This window comes from Polistes dominula, unplaced genomic scaffold (assembly GCF_049000335.1).
Source record: "Polistes dominula isolate Pdom_NZ unplaced genomic scaffold, Pdom_raw_medaka contig_17, whole genome shotgun sequence".
Lineage (NCBI taxonomy): Eukaryota > Metazoa > Arthropoda > Insecta > Hymenoptera > Vespidae > Polistes > Polistes dominula.
Genome location: NW_028301049.1, coordinates 3,298,841 through 3,318,054, shown reverse-complemented (window position 1 = coordinate 3,318,054; position 19,214 = coordinate 3,298,841). Strand labels below are relative to the sequence as shown.

Below are 19,214 nucleotides of genomic sequence, written 5' to 3'. Positions count from 1 at the left end.
TTTTTGATTTATCCATATACAAATATATATATATATATATATATATATATATATATATATATATATAAATATTTGATTAATATTACTATACATTATATTAATATATGATGTACGTGATTTAAAATGAAATATTCTAAACGGGTTTCATTTGAAATGTAATTTAAATTTAAATTCAACAGCGACAACTTCAGAAAGGACATTCTTTTGTTATTTCGATGTGAAACTTCTTCATTCAAAACGAATGAAACAAGTGTGACGTGTTCCTTAATATTTCTATCTGATTAAATTTTATTTCCATAAGACATATTAATTCTTGTTAAACTTATCCCAGTGATTAATTAAATATTAAAGAAGAATTTCTTTTGAACAATTAAGAATAATCAAAGGTAATGTGAACATTTATATATTTATTATCGATTATAAATCACTTTTATAGCTACAGGTTATGCACCATAATAATAATAACAATAATAATATGATATCTATCAGAATATTTTTTTGATAATGAATGTCCTGCAATGTAGAACTTTTTTTTTAATTAAATTTACGTAAATTCAACAAATTGAAAATAAATTAAAATAGATAAAATAATGTTTTATTTTTATCTATTTTTTTTTGTAGATATTAATAACATTATAGATTACATTAAAAATAATTTATTAAAATTATTACAAATAGATATAATAATGGATAAAATAATGTTTACTTTTGTAAGACGTTTTTTCCAAGGTCGAGTATAGTCAAACGAAAATAATTTTAAGACTTTTCTCTCTATACTTGCATTAAAATGTCGAAAATAATGTTTACGCCAGCAGTTAATTCAGGAATAATTCTTAACCTATTTTTATAAACAAAAGTTTATTCTAAAGATCAAGGATCAAGTGAGGATCATTTTACACATTTACAAAGGTTCTCTTTTTATCATTTAAAGTTTTATTAAAAATACATACATATAAATACACGTTGAACTTTGTTCATTGAAGTATCTAAGAAATAATTCGCTTTACTTACATCATTTTTATAATAATCACTCTACCATAACTAATGTGGCACAATACAAAATTGTGCACACAATACGTGGCGTTGTGCAAACAATACAAAATACCACAATAACTATAACCACAGAAAAGTGGTGTAAAACCATTTAAAAAAAAAAGAAAAAAGAAATTGAGAAAAATAATATTCATAGATTAGAAATAAAACAATTTATAATTAATACAAAGTTATGTTTATTTTATGTTATATTATTTGTTAGAAATAAGTTTAAACCAATTTCATAATAAGAGATTCATTATTATGCATGTGTAGAATGAAATTATTTGTCGATAATTTAGAACACATGATAAGAATATATTGTATAATCATGTCAAATACAAAAAAAATAGTATTACAGTTGATTGACATCATGTGTATTCAAGTGGTATCGTCTGATTTACTTTGAACATGCATGGTTATCATGTAAAACGCTTTCTAATAGCGATCAACCGAAGAAAAAGGGTAACAGTTGTTCTGATTTTATTTCTTTATGTCAATATTCCTCATTGTTCTTTCATGCATACATTAGGTTTTAATATTAAATAGGAAAAAGAAATAAACAACTTTATGTTGAATTCATTTTAATATGTATGATGAAAAATAGAAAAACACAAAAAAGGCTATTTTCCCACATGAACACATATATATCGTAACATTGAGGAACAAATGAAGGGATAGACGAAGAATCTTAATGCATTCTCAACAGATTGACACACAATAACGTCCGGCATAAAACGCTAATGGCTTTCAATAGGATTAATTTGTAAGTCGTGCACACAGACAAGACAGACAGTAGTCACAGACAGACAAAACTACCAGCAGCAGAGACAGAGATAGAGAGAGACACGAAGAGACTAAATCGTGCATCGTCCACGCTATCTTAAATTACCTTTCGTCATCTACATTCGTATATAAAATTGACAATGAGAAGAGGAATGAAAAAAACGATGCAATTTACACGCATCGTCTTACTTTTAACTACAACGTAACGAGTCACGCAATAGTAACATATCTTTTATATAATATTAAACATATATATTTATGTTAGAATTTTACAAATGGGTATATATACGTAATTATACAGAATGTATCTGAATAAATTCATTTTTTATTCGTTATACTTTAAAAGAAAAAAGTAATGATAATAATAATAGTAATAATAATAAAGATTAATTATTTTTGCAAGTATTATCATAAATTAATGCAAAATAACACATTTTGCCAATACATATCAGTAATTTTCAATCGTGTTCCTTTAAATATATTAGATACATTTCTACATAAGAGAGAATCGCCTTATACGATAGTGCGTCGTTGTCAACGATTCGATTGGTCGAATCGAATAACGCCACGTTTCGACAACCAATGAGAGACCGTTTGATAGCTGGCGCGCGAGCATGGTATCTTTTTAAAATCATTACGATTTGCTTCTTTTCCTTTTTTTATGTTTTATATATATTTATTTCTTTTTTTTTCATTATTATCATTAGCATTATTATGAGTATTATTCCTTGTTATAAATTTATCGGGTCTAAGAGGAAAATTAGCCCAAGGTAAAGATATAGAATGAGAATATCATTCGTAGTATGAGACTCTCTTGTCGAATGAACTTTTTAATCATGCTATGACGACGCGACCTTTCTCTACGATTGTTTCGTCGTGTTGGCTTTTAAGTTTGAGCGCAGTTATGGACCGTTCCTCGTCGTGTACGCGTCAAATCTTATCGTAGATTTTTTTAATATTTTATTATTATTATTATTATTATTATTCTTTTTTTCTTTTCTCTTTTCTCTTTTCTCTTTTCTTTCTTTCTTTCAATCTTAACTCCTGTGAATTTTCTTTTATTTTTTATTTTCACTTCATCTTGGAATGTGTAATTATTTGACGTCAACGAATAGAGAAATTGTTATTTAATCGTGATTAATATTTTCTTATTATAATTTCACTTCTTTTTCTTTTTTTGTTATTAAATTACATAACAGATTAATTAAAGTAACGAATAAATCTATATTCGATTTCATCACGAACATATATTCAGATGTAATATGTATATTTATACTTATATTTATTTTTATCTTTAACCAGATAGGATGAGAGAAAAACATTAATGATAAATGTTTCAATATATATATATATATATATATATATATATATATATATATATATATATATATATATATAATACATAATATTATACAATCAAAATTTAGCAACATTTATCTGACATTATTCATCATATTAAATTTACCTAATATACTTTATCTAAAAATTTAGAGACATATTTGTTAACTTTTTTTAAAGACTATCCAAAAAGTGTGTAATAAAGAAAATAATTACGATTTGTTTTCATTCATAGAGAAAGATCTAATAAGCTAATTTAACAATTATATCTTATTTATGAATTAAATCCAATCTAAACTAAAGTTAGATAAAAACTGAGAAAAAGAAAAAAAAGGAGAAATACTTTTTGCAAGATATATATTACGAAAACAAAATAAAAAAGAAAATGACATTGAAACGATTAATATTTAATTTGTATAATTTTCAATCTAAAATAGATTGAAATAAAAAAGATATGTTACAAAGATAACAAAAAAAAAACCTCACTGTAATGTTGAACCTTTGAACGAGATTGAACATTTAACGTAGATTATACTTATTGATTGAAATGATTTGATATTAAAACGAATTAAAAATTTAATATTAAAAATAAATATAGAGATAATTATAAAGAAATAAACAATAAGATACACTTTGAAGATAAAAGATCTCGTTGAAACATTGAACCTTTGAAAAGTTAATATCAGATTTATATGATTTAATATTAAATCAACTCTTTGATTAGGGTTAAAGAGAAACAAAGAAAGAAAAAAGAGAACAAGTGGATGAAATAAAAAAAAAAAAACAAAAAAAAAAGATCTCGTTGAAGCATAAAACCTTTGAACTTGAATCCAAATGATTTGATATTAAATCAAATCTTTATTAAGATATGAAATAAAAGAAAAATAAAACAAAATAATAGGAATGATAAAAATTAAAAACATACATTAATGTATAATCAAGATAATTTAATATTCAATTAAATCCTGAAAGAAAATACAAACGGGAATAATTATGATGAATTTATAAAGATGTTAAAACAAAACAAAACAAAACAAAATTGCAGAGAAGACACATCCAAACCTCGGAACTAATAATATCAAATACATGATAATATAAACTCTGAAATTTAGACAAAAAATTGGTGATACAAATAAAATAACAAAAATCTGATGACATGCCTTTTGATCGGAAAGGCAAGAAAGTTTGAGTTCACGAGCTCGCACGAGTGAGTATCGAAAAGTCAGTGAACTGTTCTCTTTCTATCTCCCTCTTTCTTGCATTTTCTATCGAGGAACAACGGGGGGAAGAAGAAGAAGAAGAAGAAGAAAAGAAAGAGAAAGAGAAGGAGAGAAAAGTTGATAGTGGTGGTGGTGTGGTGTGGTGTGGTGAACATCATGATGATAATGATGATGAAAATGATGGTGATGGTGATAGTGATATCGGTATGGTGGTAGTGAAGATAATGATTGTTACCCAACTGTAACGCAAACTTATAGAAAGTTCAAGGAATAATTTTGTAGTTAATAAATAGTCGTCGTTAGAAACTGTATAAAAAGAAAAAAAAAACGAATCAACGAATAATAAAAAAAAAAGAGGAAGAAAATAGTTTTTGAAATCCCATACGGGTGGGGGGGATAGACACGTGTTGAGGTGCGCGAGCACGCACAGGTACCAGTAGTAGGAGAAGGAGGAGATGGAAGTGTAGAGGGGTTGTGGTGGATATATTAACTCGTAGACTTTCTTGATGCGATCTATGTGACGTTTCCTTCGGTACGTTCGTGTTCGATCATATGTCAGTTCGTCCTCTATGATTAAACTCGAGTTAAGTTAAATCATTGCTCGTGTGTTTTAGTGTAAGAGTTGTTGGTGGTGGTTGGTAACGGTACCCCAACGTTGGTATCCACGTGCAGAAAGGAACATTTAAATACTCTGCAATTAGTTATATCCTTTTCCGGTACGAAAAAGAATTTTGGTTTTTTTTTTTTTTTTTTCAGTTTCTATTTCTTTTCTGTATCTTTTTCTTCGCCTTTTCTTTTCTTTTCTTTTCTTTTCTCAACGTCACAAATATTTGAATTTAAAATTTGGTGGGAACCAATGCTCAGCGGAATAATGGACGGTCTCATCGAGATTTTTCTCTTCTGCGGGGTGCTTTACTACTTTTTTAATACCAGGTAATAATATTTGTGACTGTAGTAAATTTCAATTAATTTACTATAAAGTAGAATATATAGTTTTCCTTTTAAAAAAATTGTATTAATATTATATTAGGGTGGTGTATAAATAATTGTAATTATTATTATTATTTTTTATTATTATTAATTGGCGTTAGAGACTGAAAAGTTCATTGCCGCAAATACCAAATATCCGTCATTGTTCCCCGTCCCTGAGCGCAATCCTTCCATTCGCGGTCTTAGTATCCTATTTCTTTTAGGTCCCTTCTAATATTATCCTCCTATCTACGTCTTGGTCTATCTAGTGGTCTTTTCCCATTCGGTATACTGACCAATATTTTGTGCGCCGTTCTATCCTTCCCTATGCACTCCACGTGACCAGCCCATTTTAATCGGCGTGATTTTACAAAGTTAATAATGTCTTGTTTGTTTTACTACAATCGATGTACTTCTACTTTATGGAGTTTTCTTCATTCACCCGTTTCCTCATCAAATTTTGCACCGAAGATTTTACAAAGTACTTTGTTCTAGAAAACCTTACATTTGTTTTCATCCCGTAACGTAAACGACCACGTTTCGTTACCATAAAGAACTACCGGCAGGATGATGATTGTCCTGTATTAAATAATTGTAATAGTAATTATTTTTTCCAATGTCCTTATATTTGTTCATTTCTAGATTTATTGTACATTTTACTATTTATTGTTTATGTAATGTTTAAAAATAATATCTATATTTTTTTTTTTTATTATCTCTTGTTGAAACAAAATTACTTTGATGGATAAGTATATATTTTTACTAAAGTTATTATCTTAATTATATATATGAAAAACTTCAAGTTTTTGTAGAAAATATTTTTAAATGAAATGACTTAATATTTTTGTTTTATCTTTTATTTCTTAAAACTTTGTGTGAAACAACTATATATGTTAATTATTATAACGCAAATATACAAGGACATGTGTTTATTCGCGATATAATTTAAATCAATTATTTTTTTTTCTGTTGAATTTTTAATTTTACATTTCAAATGAATTATTGAAATTGAATGATTGAAATGAAAGTATAATAAGAAAATCTAAAAAAAATGAAGAAGTATACAGGATGGTTGCAAATAAAAAGGTTTCGATAATAAAATCTTGTTCGAATTAGATACAAGATTAAAAAAAAAAAAAATAACATCATAAGACTTATCTGCTTCTTTTTGTTAACATTTTAAAAAATTATTTATAAGTAGTGTTGTTAAGAAACGAGAAAGAAATTTGAAAAGAAAATTAACAAGAGTAATATGTATCATTATAATTGAAGATTATAATAGAACTTGTTCATTGTTTCTATCAGCTCTGTTCATTTCCATTCTTCATTTTTTTTTCTTTCTTTTCTTTCTTCTTCAAATCTAAATACATGATATCTTCATTCCCTTGGACTTTGACAGTTATTGTTACGCGTCTTTATCAGTCTTATCAAATTATTATTATTTTATTTTTTTTGTTTTTTGTTTTTTGTTTTTTTTTTTAAATACAGAACAAAACATTTTTAATATTAATTATAATTACGATGAACTTTGTGTTGAATTAAAATTTGCTTAATTTTTAAATAACTAATAAGAATTAAATCAAATTGAAATAATGATAATAATTTCTCGATAAACTTGTTTCAATCGATGATTAAATTACATCTAATACCTTATTGACATGTCATGTGATATTATCATTCAAAGTAAAAAAAAAAAAAAAACATTACGCAGTCGAGTGACTTTTCGTCATCTCGGTTATAAGTAATCCTTCCAGCTACAAGATCTCAATTAATTTACAAAAATTAATATATACATCCTCCTCCTACACAATATAAAATTTACAGAGGAGTGTATACTCAATATAACATTAAATTACTTGTATTTAATTTATTAAGTTTTCTTTTTACAGAGCTACGAACATGGTTGACGTACTTTTCATGCGACTTCAAGAAGTTTATGTAAAATGGGAGAAAAAGACGGAAAGGATGAAACCAAAAATTAAAACGGAAGATGATGGTAAATTTTGTATAATTTGTACGAATATTTTCAAATGAATTTGATCAATTTTTAGTTTAATGTTAGAACAAACACGCTGTCATAAAATTATGAAAAAAAAAAAAAACTTATATCAAGTTTTTATATTTTAGGTTTAATCCCGCTTAAAAAAAGGGAAGATTTGATACCAAAATGTCCCGAAGATAATGAATTATTAACTGCTGCTAAATATAATAAAATGAGCTTTGATGAGCTACCTATATCGTGTTATGAAGGAACAAGTTCATTATTAAGAAATTGTTGCACTCGTTGTACAATGACTTCGTCTAAAGTAAGTTTATTTATTATAAATTGAAGTAAATTTAAATTTGCTAATTAATTAAATCTTTATTTTGTTCATTGTAGTATAACGCAAGTTTAGTAAATCAACAATGTCGGGATCCATATGGTGTAAGCATAATGACGATAGATTCCGGTCCTGGATTATTTTCTAAATTGTTTGGTCATTTGTCTCACGTTTACAATGTTAAAACATATCATTATCCAAGATTAACAGAGACAGTGAGTAATATTAAATTTGTTAATTTGTTATAAATAAAAAAAAAAACATATTTCATACAGATTTGTTTTAGGTATTGAACAATGAGAGATTAAAAGAAGCAATTAAATTAGCTGGTTTAGAAATGTCTGTAAAAGATCAAATAAATGAAAAGACAGCCTTTATAAAAGCTCAAGAACGAGCGAAGATGATACTTTTAGACATGGAAAGTAAAATTAGTAATGTCTTATTAAAAATAGTCGCATGGGTTCTTTACAAATTATTACCTTGCTTCACGCAATCGGCTATAGTTTATTCTCCGCATATAGAAATGTTGACAAAGGCAAAAGAATCTGGTTTGCCTTTAATTTTCTTACCCCTGCATCGTAGTCATTTGGATTACGTTATGATAAGTTTTATTCTTCTTAAGTATAATATTAGAAACCCGTTGATTGCAGCTGGTGATAATTTAAAAATTCCTATTATTGGGTATGTATTATTATTCTGCTTTTTTATATTAATGATCTTACATCAACCCCTTGCCCTACAATTTCAGTTCCAATGTTGCAGGGCAATGGTTTAATAAAATGATTGGCAAAACTACAAATTATTTATTATGTTTCCAGACGACTTCTCAGAGGTTTAGGTGCATTTTTTATTAAACGGCGTATCGATTCATGCGCAAATCGTAAAGATGTTCTTTATCGTGCCATTCTTCATACATATATTACGGAAAGTCTTCGAGCCGGTCATAATATGGAATTCTTCGTCGAGGGTGGTAGAACAAGAACTGGTAAACCATGTATGCCAAAAGGTGGTATCCTAAGTGTTATTGTCGATGCTAATATGGATGGTACAATCGAGGATGCTTTAATAATACCGACTGCGATGAATTATGAACGTCTGGTAGATGGAAACTTTGTTAGAGAACAATTAGGACAACCCAAAAAAATGGAAACTTTTGGATCAACTATAAAAGCTATGTGGTCTACATTAATGGGAAATTATGGGATTATTAAAATTAATTTTTGTCAACCATTTTCACTTAAAGTAAGTAAAAATAAAAAAGTCTCATGTGTTCTCGAGAGAATGAGTCGAATGCAGAGTATCATGAGTGTACATGTGAATATATAATTTATTTATTTATGCATTCATGTATATGATTAGGAAATGGTGAAATCAGTTCAAGAATTACAACAAAAACAGTCTAGAAATTCTCCAAGGGAAGACAGGACTCTGAAATACACGATATCTAATTCATCTCTTTATGGAACAGATTTTGTAGTAGAAGAACATCGTCAACTGGTTGATAAAATAGCGCGTCATGTTGTATATGGTATGTAACAAAAAAAAACTGTCTCGTAATTATTATAACAAACAAAAATTGCTAGAATTTATTTTTTCAGATTGTTCTAAATATACTCCTATTATGTCAACAAATGTTGTCGCTTGTCTACTATTAAATAAATTTAGGAATGGATGTAGTTTAGACAAATTGGTAGAATCGTTTGACGAAGTTCGAGAAGATTTCAAAGATGATGATTTGGCTTTCACTGGCCAAACCATTGATATTATTAATCATGCAGTTAGTAAAATAATAATATTATTTCTATTTTAATAAATAAACTAAACGATGATAGTAAAGAAACAATGGAAACTTTTCATTTCCAGTTGGATATCTTAGGTCCAGGATTAATCAAACAACAGGAGGAAGAAATAATAGAATCTGTAAATGGACAGAATATTAAATCAAATGTCGTTATGGTTTATCCTGTAACAATATTATCAAGTTTAATTGAATTATCGTATTACAGTAATACTATGTTACCTTATTACGCTATTAAAAGCGCTATAGGTAATAACTCACTTCATTTTAAATACATATTAAAATATATTTTAATTCATATTATTATATCTTATCGATATATTATATTTTCAGTTACGGTAATTGGTATTGAAACGTTACCTATAGTAACTAATTCCCGAGTTACTCTAACTTATAAAACTTTTTTTAAAGATGTAGTAGTAAAAAAAATAATTAAACTATGCGATATATTAAGATACGAGCTTATTTTTTGCAAACCTTGTGAAACGCTTGAATTCAAAATTGATGAAGCAATAGATGAACTTAAAAATTCTCTTTCTATTAAATTGGATGAGGTAAGTTTATAGAAAAATGTCTATATTCATTTGATTTTAATAAGAATTATTTGACAGGAATCTTACGTAGATATAGAAAAGTGGAGTAGAAGATGTTCAAAATATTTTGATGATAGTTCAGATGAAGAATGTATGGAAAACATTCCGACAAAACCGAAAAAATATTCTGTAAAATATATTTAATTTATTTAATTCATTATTAAATGATTAATAACATTAAAATAATATCTTACAATGAATCTTATTTTTCAGCTTGATTTAACACCATTAGAAGTCACGCATATGGAATTTTTACATGCGATTTTACGTCCATTAATAGATACATACTCATATAGTGCACTTACTTTGAAAAAATTAATAGGAAAATCTTTATCCGAAAGGGACTTAATCAAAGAAGTTTCTAACGAGATTCAAACGAATTTGGACAACGGTAGAATTGTTTATGGTAAATAATGTTTAATTCATAATTTTATTATTAAATAATAAGATTTTCATTTAATAACGAAATTTAACGTGATTATTTTAGGTGAAAGTTTATGTGTTGATCCTATTAAGAATTCTTTTAAACTTTTTGAAAAGTGGGACATCTTAGAATGTATTATTCAAGATAACGTTAAAAAATTTCGATTAAAATCGGGTTACAATACAAACAAGGCTATCGAAACGTTGTATCAAGATATAGCAATATTTCAATGGTTCAGAAATACGAAGTGAACTTCAAGATAAAAAAAAGTTGATGGTACGTTGTATATAGTTTTTCTAAGCCGTAAAGTATATTTTTTAAGATTTTTTAGATGATATTCTGTAAATTCGTAAAAAAAAAGATGTTAAATATATTAAAAAGATATATATATATATATATATATACACACAATATTGTGCATATATATATATGTATATATATATACACAAGGTAAATAGTTATCACTTTAAATTCATAGTTTTCACAAATGTTTGTACAGTCGAAAAGTTTACTAAGACAAGATTATTTTATGATGAATTTTTCATTGTATCATAGTAAATGAGTGCTAAAATCATAATGTGATATCTATATATCAATTTATAATTGTTTTTGTCGATAAGAATTTTATCATCTTAATATTAAAGAATTTATTTTGAAATGCACATAAATAAAATATAACAAAGAGGAAGAGGAGAAAAAAGTCAAAAAAAAAGCGAGTTAAAATGAAAATAATTATAAATCGTTTTTACAATAAGAAAATTAAAATTTGATAGCCGATGCCATTGGATAACTTCGTCTCAAACCCAAACATTTTTCTCTGTCTATGAACAAAGCATCTACTTTTGATTTTAAATCTGTTTCCAAATTAGCTCTCGTAGAGAGTAATTGCTGATGTTGTGCTTCGAATGTTTGCAATTTCAAATTCATATCGTGTATCATTTGATTGATCGTTTCTACTTCTTCGACCATTCTACAATAATGTTATAGTAGAATATTAGAATATAAATTAACTTATAAAATTTGATATTAAATAAATAAACAAACCTAAGTTGAGCATAGTCTTTACATAATTCAGTTTCAGGTCTACGCGACCTGGCTTCGAGACGCGTATGCGCTACTTTTAAGGCGCTACTTTTATCAGCAATTGCTTTCTGCATCAATTGTAGATTTTTTTCAATATAAAAAAGTTCTTCTTGAATCTACAATATGATGCGTAGGATATAAATTTACAATCTCATCAAATTTGAATAAAACTAAGGACAGAACGCGATACCGAGTTCTACTTATTTCTAATAAAAATAAACTAATGTAATTTCGTAAATAATATAAAACTATTTTGATATATAAAAAAAAAAAACAACAACAACAAAAAAATTCACTATTATAGGCAAGATTTTCTAATAAATGTAAATAAAATTTACTTTGTACAAATGCGATTGGACTTTTCCTTTAGCTTCTAACATTTCCGCTGCTCTTCTACCCAATGCTTTGTTAGTTTCACCCCAGGCTTCCCACATATCATGTCCGACTGCATTGATAGCACTCTCGATATCATTTCTAAGCTGATTAGACTTAGATCTCTCAGATTGAGATTTTTTGACAGTCTTGTTTGACGCTTCTGCCCATGATTCGGCTTCTGTGATACTATTAATTAATAAAAACCCATCAATTTATAAAAAAAAAAAAACATTTTTAAGAAATATTATCAAAGATATAAATAATTATTTATAACTACCTAGAATCATATTTTTCAATTCCACCGTAATATTGTAAACCACGACTAAAGTTATTTAATTGATGACACATGGTATCAATACCAAGTGCAACTTCTTTATTTCTTATATCGATTTCTAATTGATTTTGTACCGCTCTACCATCGGAAAGCTAAAACAAAATGTACAAATATAAGATAATAATGTAAGATAGACGTTACATCGATAGTTTTTATTAAATACTTGATTTAGACATTTTTCTGTAAATTGTTCCAATTTCTTTTGACAATTTTTGACAGTTTCAACTTCTTTAAGAAGCGCGTGTTCAGCCTGATCGTGCACCAAATCGTTACCTAATATTTTACAAAATTAGAAAATATCAACGAATACAAGTAAATGACATAATTAATTATATAACTTAATGAAACCTGTTCGAGATTCACGATAATAGAGACACTCTTGAGCAATGTGTAATTGTCCTTCAAGATTTTGAATAGTTTGTTGTAAATTTCTACGACAATCTTGCATCTTTCGATTTTCAATAATTAATCTTTGCAATTCTGAAGCTCCTTCATTTCGCCAAAATGAAGTATCCGTAATTCTTTCACCTAATTTACGTCCAGTATCCATTTGCCCTTCTTGTACTCTTTCGTCTGCTTCTCTGATATAAAAATCATCTAATATTTAAAATAATAAATATTCAATAGTATATAATAAATAAATATTATTTTATATACCGCATAAGACGTTCGGTATCCTTTCGTAAGTTCTCAGAATAATTTTTATTAGCATTTGATTCATTATAAAGTCTTATTTGATTTTGTACCCAATCGTATGGAGTATATCTTGTGTACAATGCAGTACGTGCGGCGTGTGAAGGATTTCTATCGAAACCAGTTACCAAATTTGGAAATTTCATGGGTTTTGTTAACATACCACCTGGCATAAAACATGGATCTACGAGTTGATTCGTTATAGGTTGTTCAGGTCTAAAAATATTAGAAAAATCTTAACAAAGTTTGAAGGAAATACCACCGGTTACATAACACCCTGTATAATATCTTACAAAGGTGACGCTTCTATAATTTCATAACCCAATGTTGGTCGCCAAGGATGTGGACGTGGTGTTTTATAAAGTTCTCCAACTCTTACGGGAATTGGTGGTCCAGCAATTTGTTCCATGCAAGGAAGTACTCCTACCGTACTCCATGGTTGAAGTTGCTATAATAAAATTAATTTATGTAATACAATATAACAAAATAATTTATTATTTATTTACACAGAATGCATACCGAATAAAGTACAGTTTCTTTCTTTTCTTTTTCTGTCTCCATATTTATTATTTATGATTATAAACAAATTTTATATTATATTATAAAGCTGTAGTGTGCGTTTTCATTTAATTTGATTTCTTTAAAGATTTATGTGTACATGTATAACATATATAATATAAAAACATATATATATATATCTGTGTGTATATAAAAAATAATTAATATTTAATAACTTAATAAGATAATATATAAAAGTAATGTTATTAAATATGAAAATAATGATAAGATTAAAAAGCGTAATTTAGTTTGAAAACCGGAAACGGGTGTGTGATATGTCACGTGTCTCTGTCACATGATCGAGATTCGATATTCGAGATTCGAGATATTCTGGTCAGGTGCTCGATTGCCTTCTGCTAAGAACCACAGTTAATTGCCATTTGTCATACAATTTAGGTGTGTCAAATAAATAAATTAATTATTGTGATTAAAATAAAGTTATCATGACGAGAAAACGTTGTACGTTAATTCTAACATTTGTAGTTTGTATTTTTTGTAATATATTAACGGCAAAGTGTAATACATTATCGGGTGATACAGTACCTGTTTTATTATGGGGTAGCTCACCCGAATTAAATTCTCCTCCAACTGCAGTCAATCCATTATTGAGAACTTCTCAATCGGAATTTACTCAAATATTAAACAGTAAAACGGATAATTCACAACCACCAGTTATTGTTTTTGTGAAGGATAGTTTGTGCGTTGAAGATCTTACCCAGCATAAAGAAGTTAGTGGATTTATGTTTGCAATCATAATTTTGTATTATTATAATTAAGTATATTATTCTATTAAGACATTAATTTGTATAATTGATATTTAAGGATCTACGACAAGTTACCAACAGAAGTCTATTGGCTTATTTACCTGCTGTTGAATCACCACTTTCTGTATTCGAAGATTTCTCTTCTTACAATCAAAGCTACGATGACAATATTGACACTATATCGGATGGGCAATTGGTTATTAAACCAATCATATCTTTGGATAGTATTTCTGAATTATATAGAAACGTCAAAGATTCTAGTCCTTATTTAATTGCTGCTCTTACTGGAAGATCATGCAGTTATAGTCGTTCAGAACGTACTAAAAGAGCAAATGTAGATAATATTTCTGATACATCTAGAAATATCAGAGATACCTATGCAAATCCTGGATTAAAGTGCAATGATAATTGTACTGTTGGGAGTAATAATACAGAATTTATTGTCAGAGGAGAAAGAGTACTTTTATACGGGAGCCAGTTGCCATTCATAAAGGTAAGTTTATCGTTGAATTATTTTTATATTCTTTTACTTTTCAAATAAACTAACAATATTTATAATCAATACAATACTTTTTAATTACAGACCAAAGACATGGATTCATTCAAAAATCTTTCCACCCTATCCAATTGTTTAGAATGTTACTCTCAAAACAATATTCAATTAAAATTAACATTTAAGGAAACTGATTCCAACATGCCTAATTTAGTTTTAAGATTTGATATAGAAAATGCATCATCTGGTTATTATTCTCTTCAAAATATAACTTTTAATCCGAACGATGCTAAATCGAATTCTGAGGTTTTAACTTCTAAAACAGATATGGCATTTCCATTTAATTTCTCATATCATTGTTCCAATGCAATTATTTTTTCGGGAGAGAATACTTCGGTTAAATTGCCCGACATTCAATTACAAATCGATGCTACTAAATTTAGCGATGCTTATGATTGCGTCAATTTTACTACTATCCCAATTTGGACTGGAATATTTGTTACCGTCATATTAGCTTCTATCATGATTTGGGGACTTGCTATGATCATTGATATTCGTACTATGGACAGATTTGATGATCCTAAAGGTAAAACTATTACCATATCTGCCCAAGAATAAAATTAAATAACTTATCGATGATATTTAAATGTATAATATATAAATTGTAAGTAAAAATGTTAGGATACATATATATATATATATACACAAAAACAAAACAAAATAGTGTGTTATAATGTATAGAATGTTGTTACGTTATTTCGACGATATGTAATATCTTTATATGCTAAACTTTGTTTATGAAATAATTATATACAGACTGTGTTCCATATATTTCTCTAGCATTAGCAAAATCAAAATGTTTAACAAAATTTATCTTACAGAAATCTGTATACCATTCCACTTGTATAATATTATATCACCTATAGTGTTTATATCTGTAACTATAACGAATAATAATATTTGAAACAATCTTAATAGATATGCACATTATATATATATATATATATAATATCAGATATAAAAAGATCTGTAGATGTTTTAAGAAATTAATTTCTTTCTTTCGTTCCTCTACTATTTTAATATATCCAGATATATATATATTTCACATTATGCAATATTTTTAACACATGTCTTACAATAGATATATATATATATATAACAAATGTTTTATTATAATTTTTAATTTAGAAAAACAATTTTTAATAATTTACAAAGTATTTTAGTATAAAATGTTGTTCATTCGTATAATATTATTTGCCATAAATGACTTTAATTTCATTACAAAAATGTAATATATAAATATAATAATAATAATAACAATAATAATAATAATAATATTAATAATAATTAAATAAAATCATTATATTGTCATATTATGAAATACATGCAGGAGCATCAATACCATGTATTACCATAAATACTATTGAAAATGGTGATAAAGTAATAAATTGTGTAGGATTCAAGATAATAGGTTTGAAAGGTGGTAATTTACCATCGTTTTCTAATTTCAATATTTCTCCATTCAGAAATAAGTTTCTAAAAATAAATAATTAATAAGATTATTGATATAGTTCGAATTATATATAGCACAACTATTGTATATCTAGATCTATATATAATATATAATATATATATATAAATTGTGTAAAAAAAAAATACTTAATTTTTATTTTTAATTTAATTATATGTGTTATTGTTAAAACTTGTCCATTGTATAAAAAGCATCTAATAAAACTACATATATTATTTCTTTGCGCATACCTTGAAGTCAGAAGATCAGACGTAATATTGTATAAAAATATTTTTGCATTTTTATTTAATTTATGAAAGATCCCTTGAATCATTATTTTAGATGGAGATTTATTTAAATTCATTCCAAATATAGTAATTGCAGTAACACGATTAATCAAAGATATTTCTGGAGTACAGTGAGCATAAATTCTGACATATTTGAAAGATGTAGATGAAGTTACTTCTAATACTTTATCAGATACAAATTGTTTGTATATTACACTAATCCACCAATCTGGATTAGGTAAAAGATCTGGCCCAATCATAGCATAATTTCCACCAAATAAGGATTGTCTTATAACAACGTTTACACCTGTTTTAGCACTGTATCCTAATTTATCCAACCATAAAAATCCTGCGACGTATCTATCTGATAAACCTGGAGCTCCACCACCAAATGCTGTACTAGTTTCAGCTGTAAATTATTTTATTTATTAGTATCATAATAATACTATACTTTATTATATAAAATAAAAAAAAATAAAAAAAGAAACATACACAACCACATGGAAATAGATTTTCTTAATTGTTTAATAGTATTCAACATGCTTTCAATTTGCACTGGTAAATAGAAGAAAGTTAAAGGATTTATAAAATCTTTAACTTCAGCTTCCCGTCCATTAAGATAATATTGATGCCAAGTAACATAATTGATACTATCTTTATCATTTTTCATAAATATTTCTGCATAAGATTGGCCTTTGTTTGATAAATCGATATGATTTACTTCTGGTCCAACGAGCAAGCTTTTTTGGTATCCCATTCGATTTAATAAATTGCGGAGTTGAATGTAATCTTTTGCTAATTGTTCTGCCGTTATCGTTCTATTAAATACATGATGAAATGAATTTGGTTCTGTAATTAATAAATACAATTGATCTGTTCGATTATACTTTTCTTTTTATAAAATGAAAATATATGAAAATTAATATTACAATCACCATTTCCTAATTGCCAATCTAAATCCATATTAGATAGTTTTGCAAATGAAATAATATCTTGAGCATTAGTATCGTCCCATGAACCATTCGGATATCTGATTAATACGTTCAAATCAAAAAGCATCTTTAATTCAGATTCTATTGTAAATTTGTATAATGATTGAAAATCCTTATCAGTAATAGTAAAATTACTAATATCTTGTCCGTCAATGGGACTTATTATTTGTGCAGATGTTGTAAGAGTCTGAATTAATTATGAATATGTTTAAATATACATACATACATATATATATATATATATATATATATATATATATATATATATACATTATAAATTAGATTAAATTGTAAAATAAAGATTATAAAATTATAAGATCAGTATTATATTTCATTTAATATTATTTTAAGGATCAATAGATTTCTATGTAACTTGATCTAATTGTATGTACACATTTAATTTATATTTTGTAAATTAATGTAAAGAAAACAAAAAACGAACCTTATTAAAAAATAAACAATCCGCTGATGTTCCTCCAACTCTAACAAAAGCTGGTTTCAAATGTCGCGCCAAATTAATAAACCTTTCATCCATTAAGGGGAGCTCTTTCATATTTCTCAACAAGGAGGTATCAAGTCCGAGGGATAAAAATCTGTCAGAAGTTTGAAATAGTGTTTTATCCGTATTAAAAGAAAATACTGAAATATTTTCTCCATCATAGTGAAGGAAATTCCAAAATGGAAAAAGGAACAAAAATGTTGAGATAATACTGAATACAATCAAGTTAATAATAATCCGTGATTTTGTTGTACTTGTTATTGTTGTTGGTGGTGGTGGTGGTGGTGTGCCTAGAAACATTAATTAGAAGCTATTTAATAAAGGTACTCATATTTTTCTTTTAAATCAATTCAAATTATGATTGTACTTGTGATAGATATAATTCAATTAAAAATAATAAATATTTATTTAAATAATGACAAGAAAATTTATTGATATCGAAACTTACTTTGATAAGTGCATTCGTTACTTAAATTTTGATATTGATTTTGATTGCAATCGTTACGCACAAAATAACTCACTTCCTTAATCATTTTATTAGAATAATTATCATTAATTATTAATAGATATTGTTTATTGAGAATAATGGATTAATTGCAATTAAATGACATATAGAAACGTATCTTTATTTTCCTCTTCTCACAGTCGACAAAACTGATGAATGAATGAATCGATAGTGCCGCCACTATCGATTACGAGCGCGACTATTTAAAAATCATTATCAATGAGACATTAAAATCAATGTATTATTAACATTAAAAACATATAAGAATAAGCACAATTTTAAAAGGTTTTTTTTTTCAAAATTGACTGGGCATATTACCAATATAGCAAAGTTTGTTAAAACCGTAATGTCTCTTTGTAAGTTTCTTTTTTCAAAAATAAATAAATGATTATTTTGTATTCTTTGAGATAACAAAATGATTATCTTGTTTCGAGTAATGAAATTTCACATTTCTTGTTTTTAATTTCCCTGTAATTAATAAAAAATATTCATTACAATATTTGAAATTGTCATTAAATTTGATTTGTATATTATGTTATATAAAATTTGAAGAGTTAAGATAGATTTATTATATATTTCATTACCATTTCGATAACTTAAACTGTATCTGCGTTTATGTCTTTTAATTAATTTATGCTTT

At 26.6% G+C, this 19,214-nt stretch overlaps 4 protein-coding genes across 10 annotated transcripts; 2 read left to right on the top strand and 2 right to left on the bottom strand.

The window, feature by feature from the left end:
* Nucleotides 1–27: 27 nt before the first annotated feature.
* mino (glycerol-3-phosphate acyltransferase mino) lies at nucleotides 28–10,927 on the top strand. Of its 7 annotated transcripts, XM_089175589.1 has the most exons (15): nucleotides 3,405–4,908; nucleotides 4,991–5,092; nucleotides 5,241–5,309; nucleotides 7,235–7,341; nucleotides 7,473–7,651; nucleotides 7,726–7,881; nucleotides 7,953–8,347; nucleotides 8,485–8,908; nucleotides 9,026–9,194; nucleotides 9,265–9,443; nucleotides 9,530–9,713; nucleotides 9,798–10,018; nucleotides 10,076–10,186; nucleotides 10,271–10,463; nucleotides 10,545–10,927. In XM_089175589.1, exons 3-15 carry the CDS (start codon nucleotides 5,248–5,250, stop codon nucleotides 10,730–10,732), a joined length of 2,568 nt encoding a protein of 855 aa, XP_089031715.1. In that variant the 5' UTR covers nucleotides 3,405–4,908; nucleotides 4,991–5,092; nucleotides 5,241–5,247; the 3' UTR covers nucleotides 10,733–10,927. The 7 variants fall into 7 exon arrangements, with proteins under 7 accessions (XP_015179455.2, XP_015179452.2, XP_015179453.2 ...); XM_015323966.2 differs by adding an exon at nucleotides 2,653–2,760 and having other exon boundaries at nucleotides 4,202–5,309; XM_015323967.2 differs by adding an exon at nucleotides 3,018–3,075 and having other exon boundaries at nucleotides 4,202–5,309.
* On the bottom strand, nucleotides 10,762–13,530 carry LOC107067903 (tektin-3). The gene is made up of 9 exons (XM_089175592.1): nucleotides 13,486–13,530; nucleotides 13,260–13,414; nucleotides 12,931–13,182; nucleotides 12,622–12,854; nucleotides 12,437–12,546; nucleotides 12,217–12,365; nucleotides 11,903–12,125; nucleotides 11,526–11,680; nucleotides 10,762–11,451 (listed from the first exon to the last, which is right to left on the bottom strand). Exons 1-9 carry the CDS (start codon nucleotides 13,525–13,527, stop codon nucleotides 11,241–11,243), a joined length of 1,530 nt encoding a protein of 509 aa, XP_089031718.1. The 5' UTR covers nucleotides 13,528–13,530; the 3' UTR covers nucleotides 10,762–11,240.
* Nucleotides 13,531–13,852: 322 nt separating this feature from the next.
* On the top strand, nucleotides 13,853–15,502 carry LOC107067990 (Vacuolar H[+] ATPase AC45 accessory subunit). Its single transcript, XM_015323970.2, has 3 exons — nucleotides 13,853–14,252; nucleotides 14,347–14,781; nucleotides 14,872–15,502. The coding sequence occupies exons 1-3, from the start codon at nucleotides 13,968–13,970 to the stop codon at nucleotides 15,397–15,399; spliced, it is 1,248 nt and encodes a 415-aa protein (XP_015179456.1). The 5' UTR covers nucleotides 13,853–13,967; the 3' UTR covers nucleotides 15,400–15,502.
* LOC107067992 (heparanase) lies at nucleotides 15,464–18,743 on the bottom strand. Its single transcript, XM_015323972.2, has 6 exons — nucleotides 18,518–18,743; nucleotides 18,013–18,359; nucleotides 17,514–17,757; nucleotides 17,071–17,427; nucleotides 16,543–16,987; nucleotides 15,464–16,317 (listed from the first exon to the last, which is right to left on the bottom strand). The coding sequence occupies exons 1-6, from the start codon at nucleotides 18,600–18,602 to the stop codon at nucleotides 16,155–16,157; spliced, it is 1,641 nt and encodes a 546-aa protein (XP_015179458.1). The 5' UTR covers nucleotides 18,603–18,743; the 3' UTR covers nucleotides 15,464–16,154.
* Nucleotides 18,744–19,214: the final 471 nt, after the last annotated feature.

Coding starts and splice junctions, on each gene's coding strand:
- LOC107067903 (XM_089175592.1), bottom strand. CDS start 13,527: ATGGAGACAGAAAAAGAAAAGAAAGAAACTGTACTTTATTCG. Junction 12,547..12,621: donor TTATCGTGAATCTCGAACAG/GTTTCATTAAGT, acceptor GTAAAATATTAG/GTAACGATTTGGTGCACGAT. Junction 12,366..12,436: donor CAGAAAAATGTCTAAATCAA/GTATTTAATAAA, acceptor ATTTTGTTTTAG/CTTTCCGATGGTAGAGCGGT.
- LOC107067990 (XM_015323970.2), top strand. CDS start 13,968: ATGACGAGAAAACGTTGTACGTTAATTCTAACATTTGTAGTTTGTATT. Junction 14,253..14,346: donor ATCTTACCCAGCATAAAGAA/GTTAGTGGATTT, acceptor TTGATATTTAAG/GATCTACGACAAGTTACCAA. Junction 14,782..14,871: donor GCCAGTTGCCATTCATAAAG/GTAAGTTTATCG, acceptor TTTTAATTACAG/ACCAAAGACATGGATTCATT.
- mino (XM_015323966.2), top strand. CDS start 5,233: ATGCTCAGCGGAATAATGGACGGTCTCATCGAGATTTTTCTCTTCTGC. Junction 9,195..9,264: donor AGCGCGTCATGTTGTATATG/GTATGTAACAAA, acceptor TTATTTTTTCAG/ATTGTTCTAAATATACTCCT. Junction 9,714..9,797: donor CGCTATTAAAAGCGCTATAG/GTAATAACTCAC, acceptor TTATATTTTCAG/TTACGGTAATTGGTATTGAA.
- LOC107067992 (XM_015323972.2), bottom strand. CDS start 18,602: ATGATTAAGGAAGTGAGTTATTTTGTGCGTAACGATTGCAATCAAAAT. Junction 17,428..17,513: donor AGATTGGCAATTAGGAAATG/GTGATTGTAATA, acceptor TATTAATTACAG/AACCAAATTCATTTCATCAT. Junction 16,988..17,070: donor ATCTATTTCCATGTGGTTGT/GTATGTTTCTTT, acceptor AATAATTTACAG/CTGAAACTAGTACAGCATTT.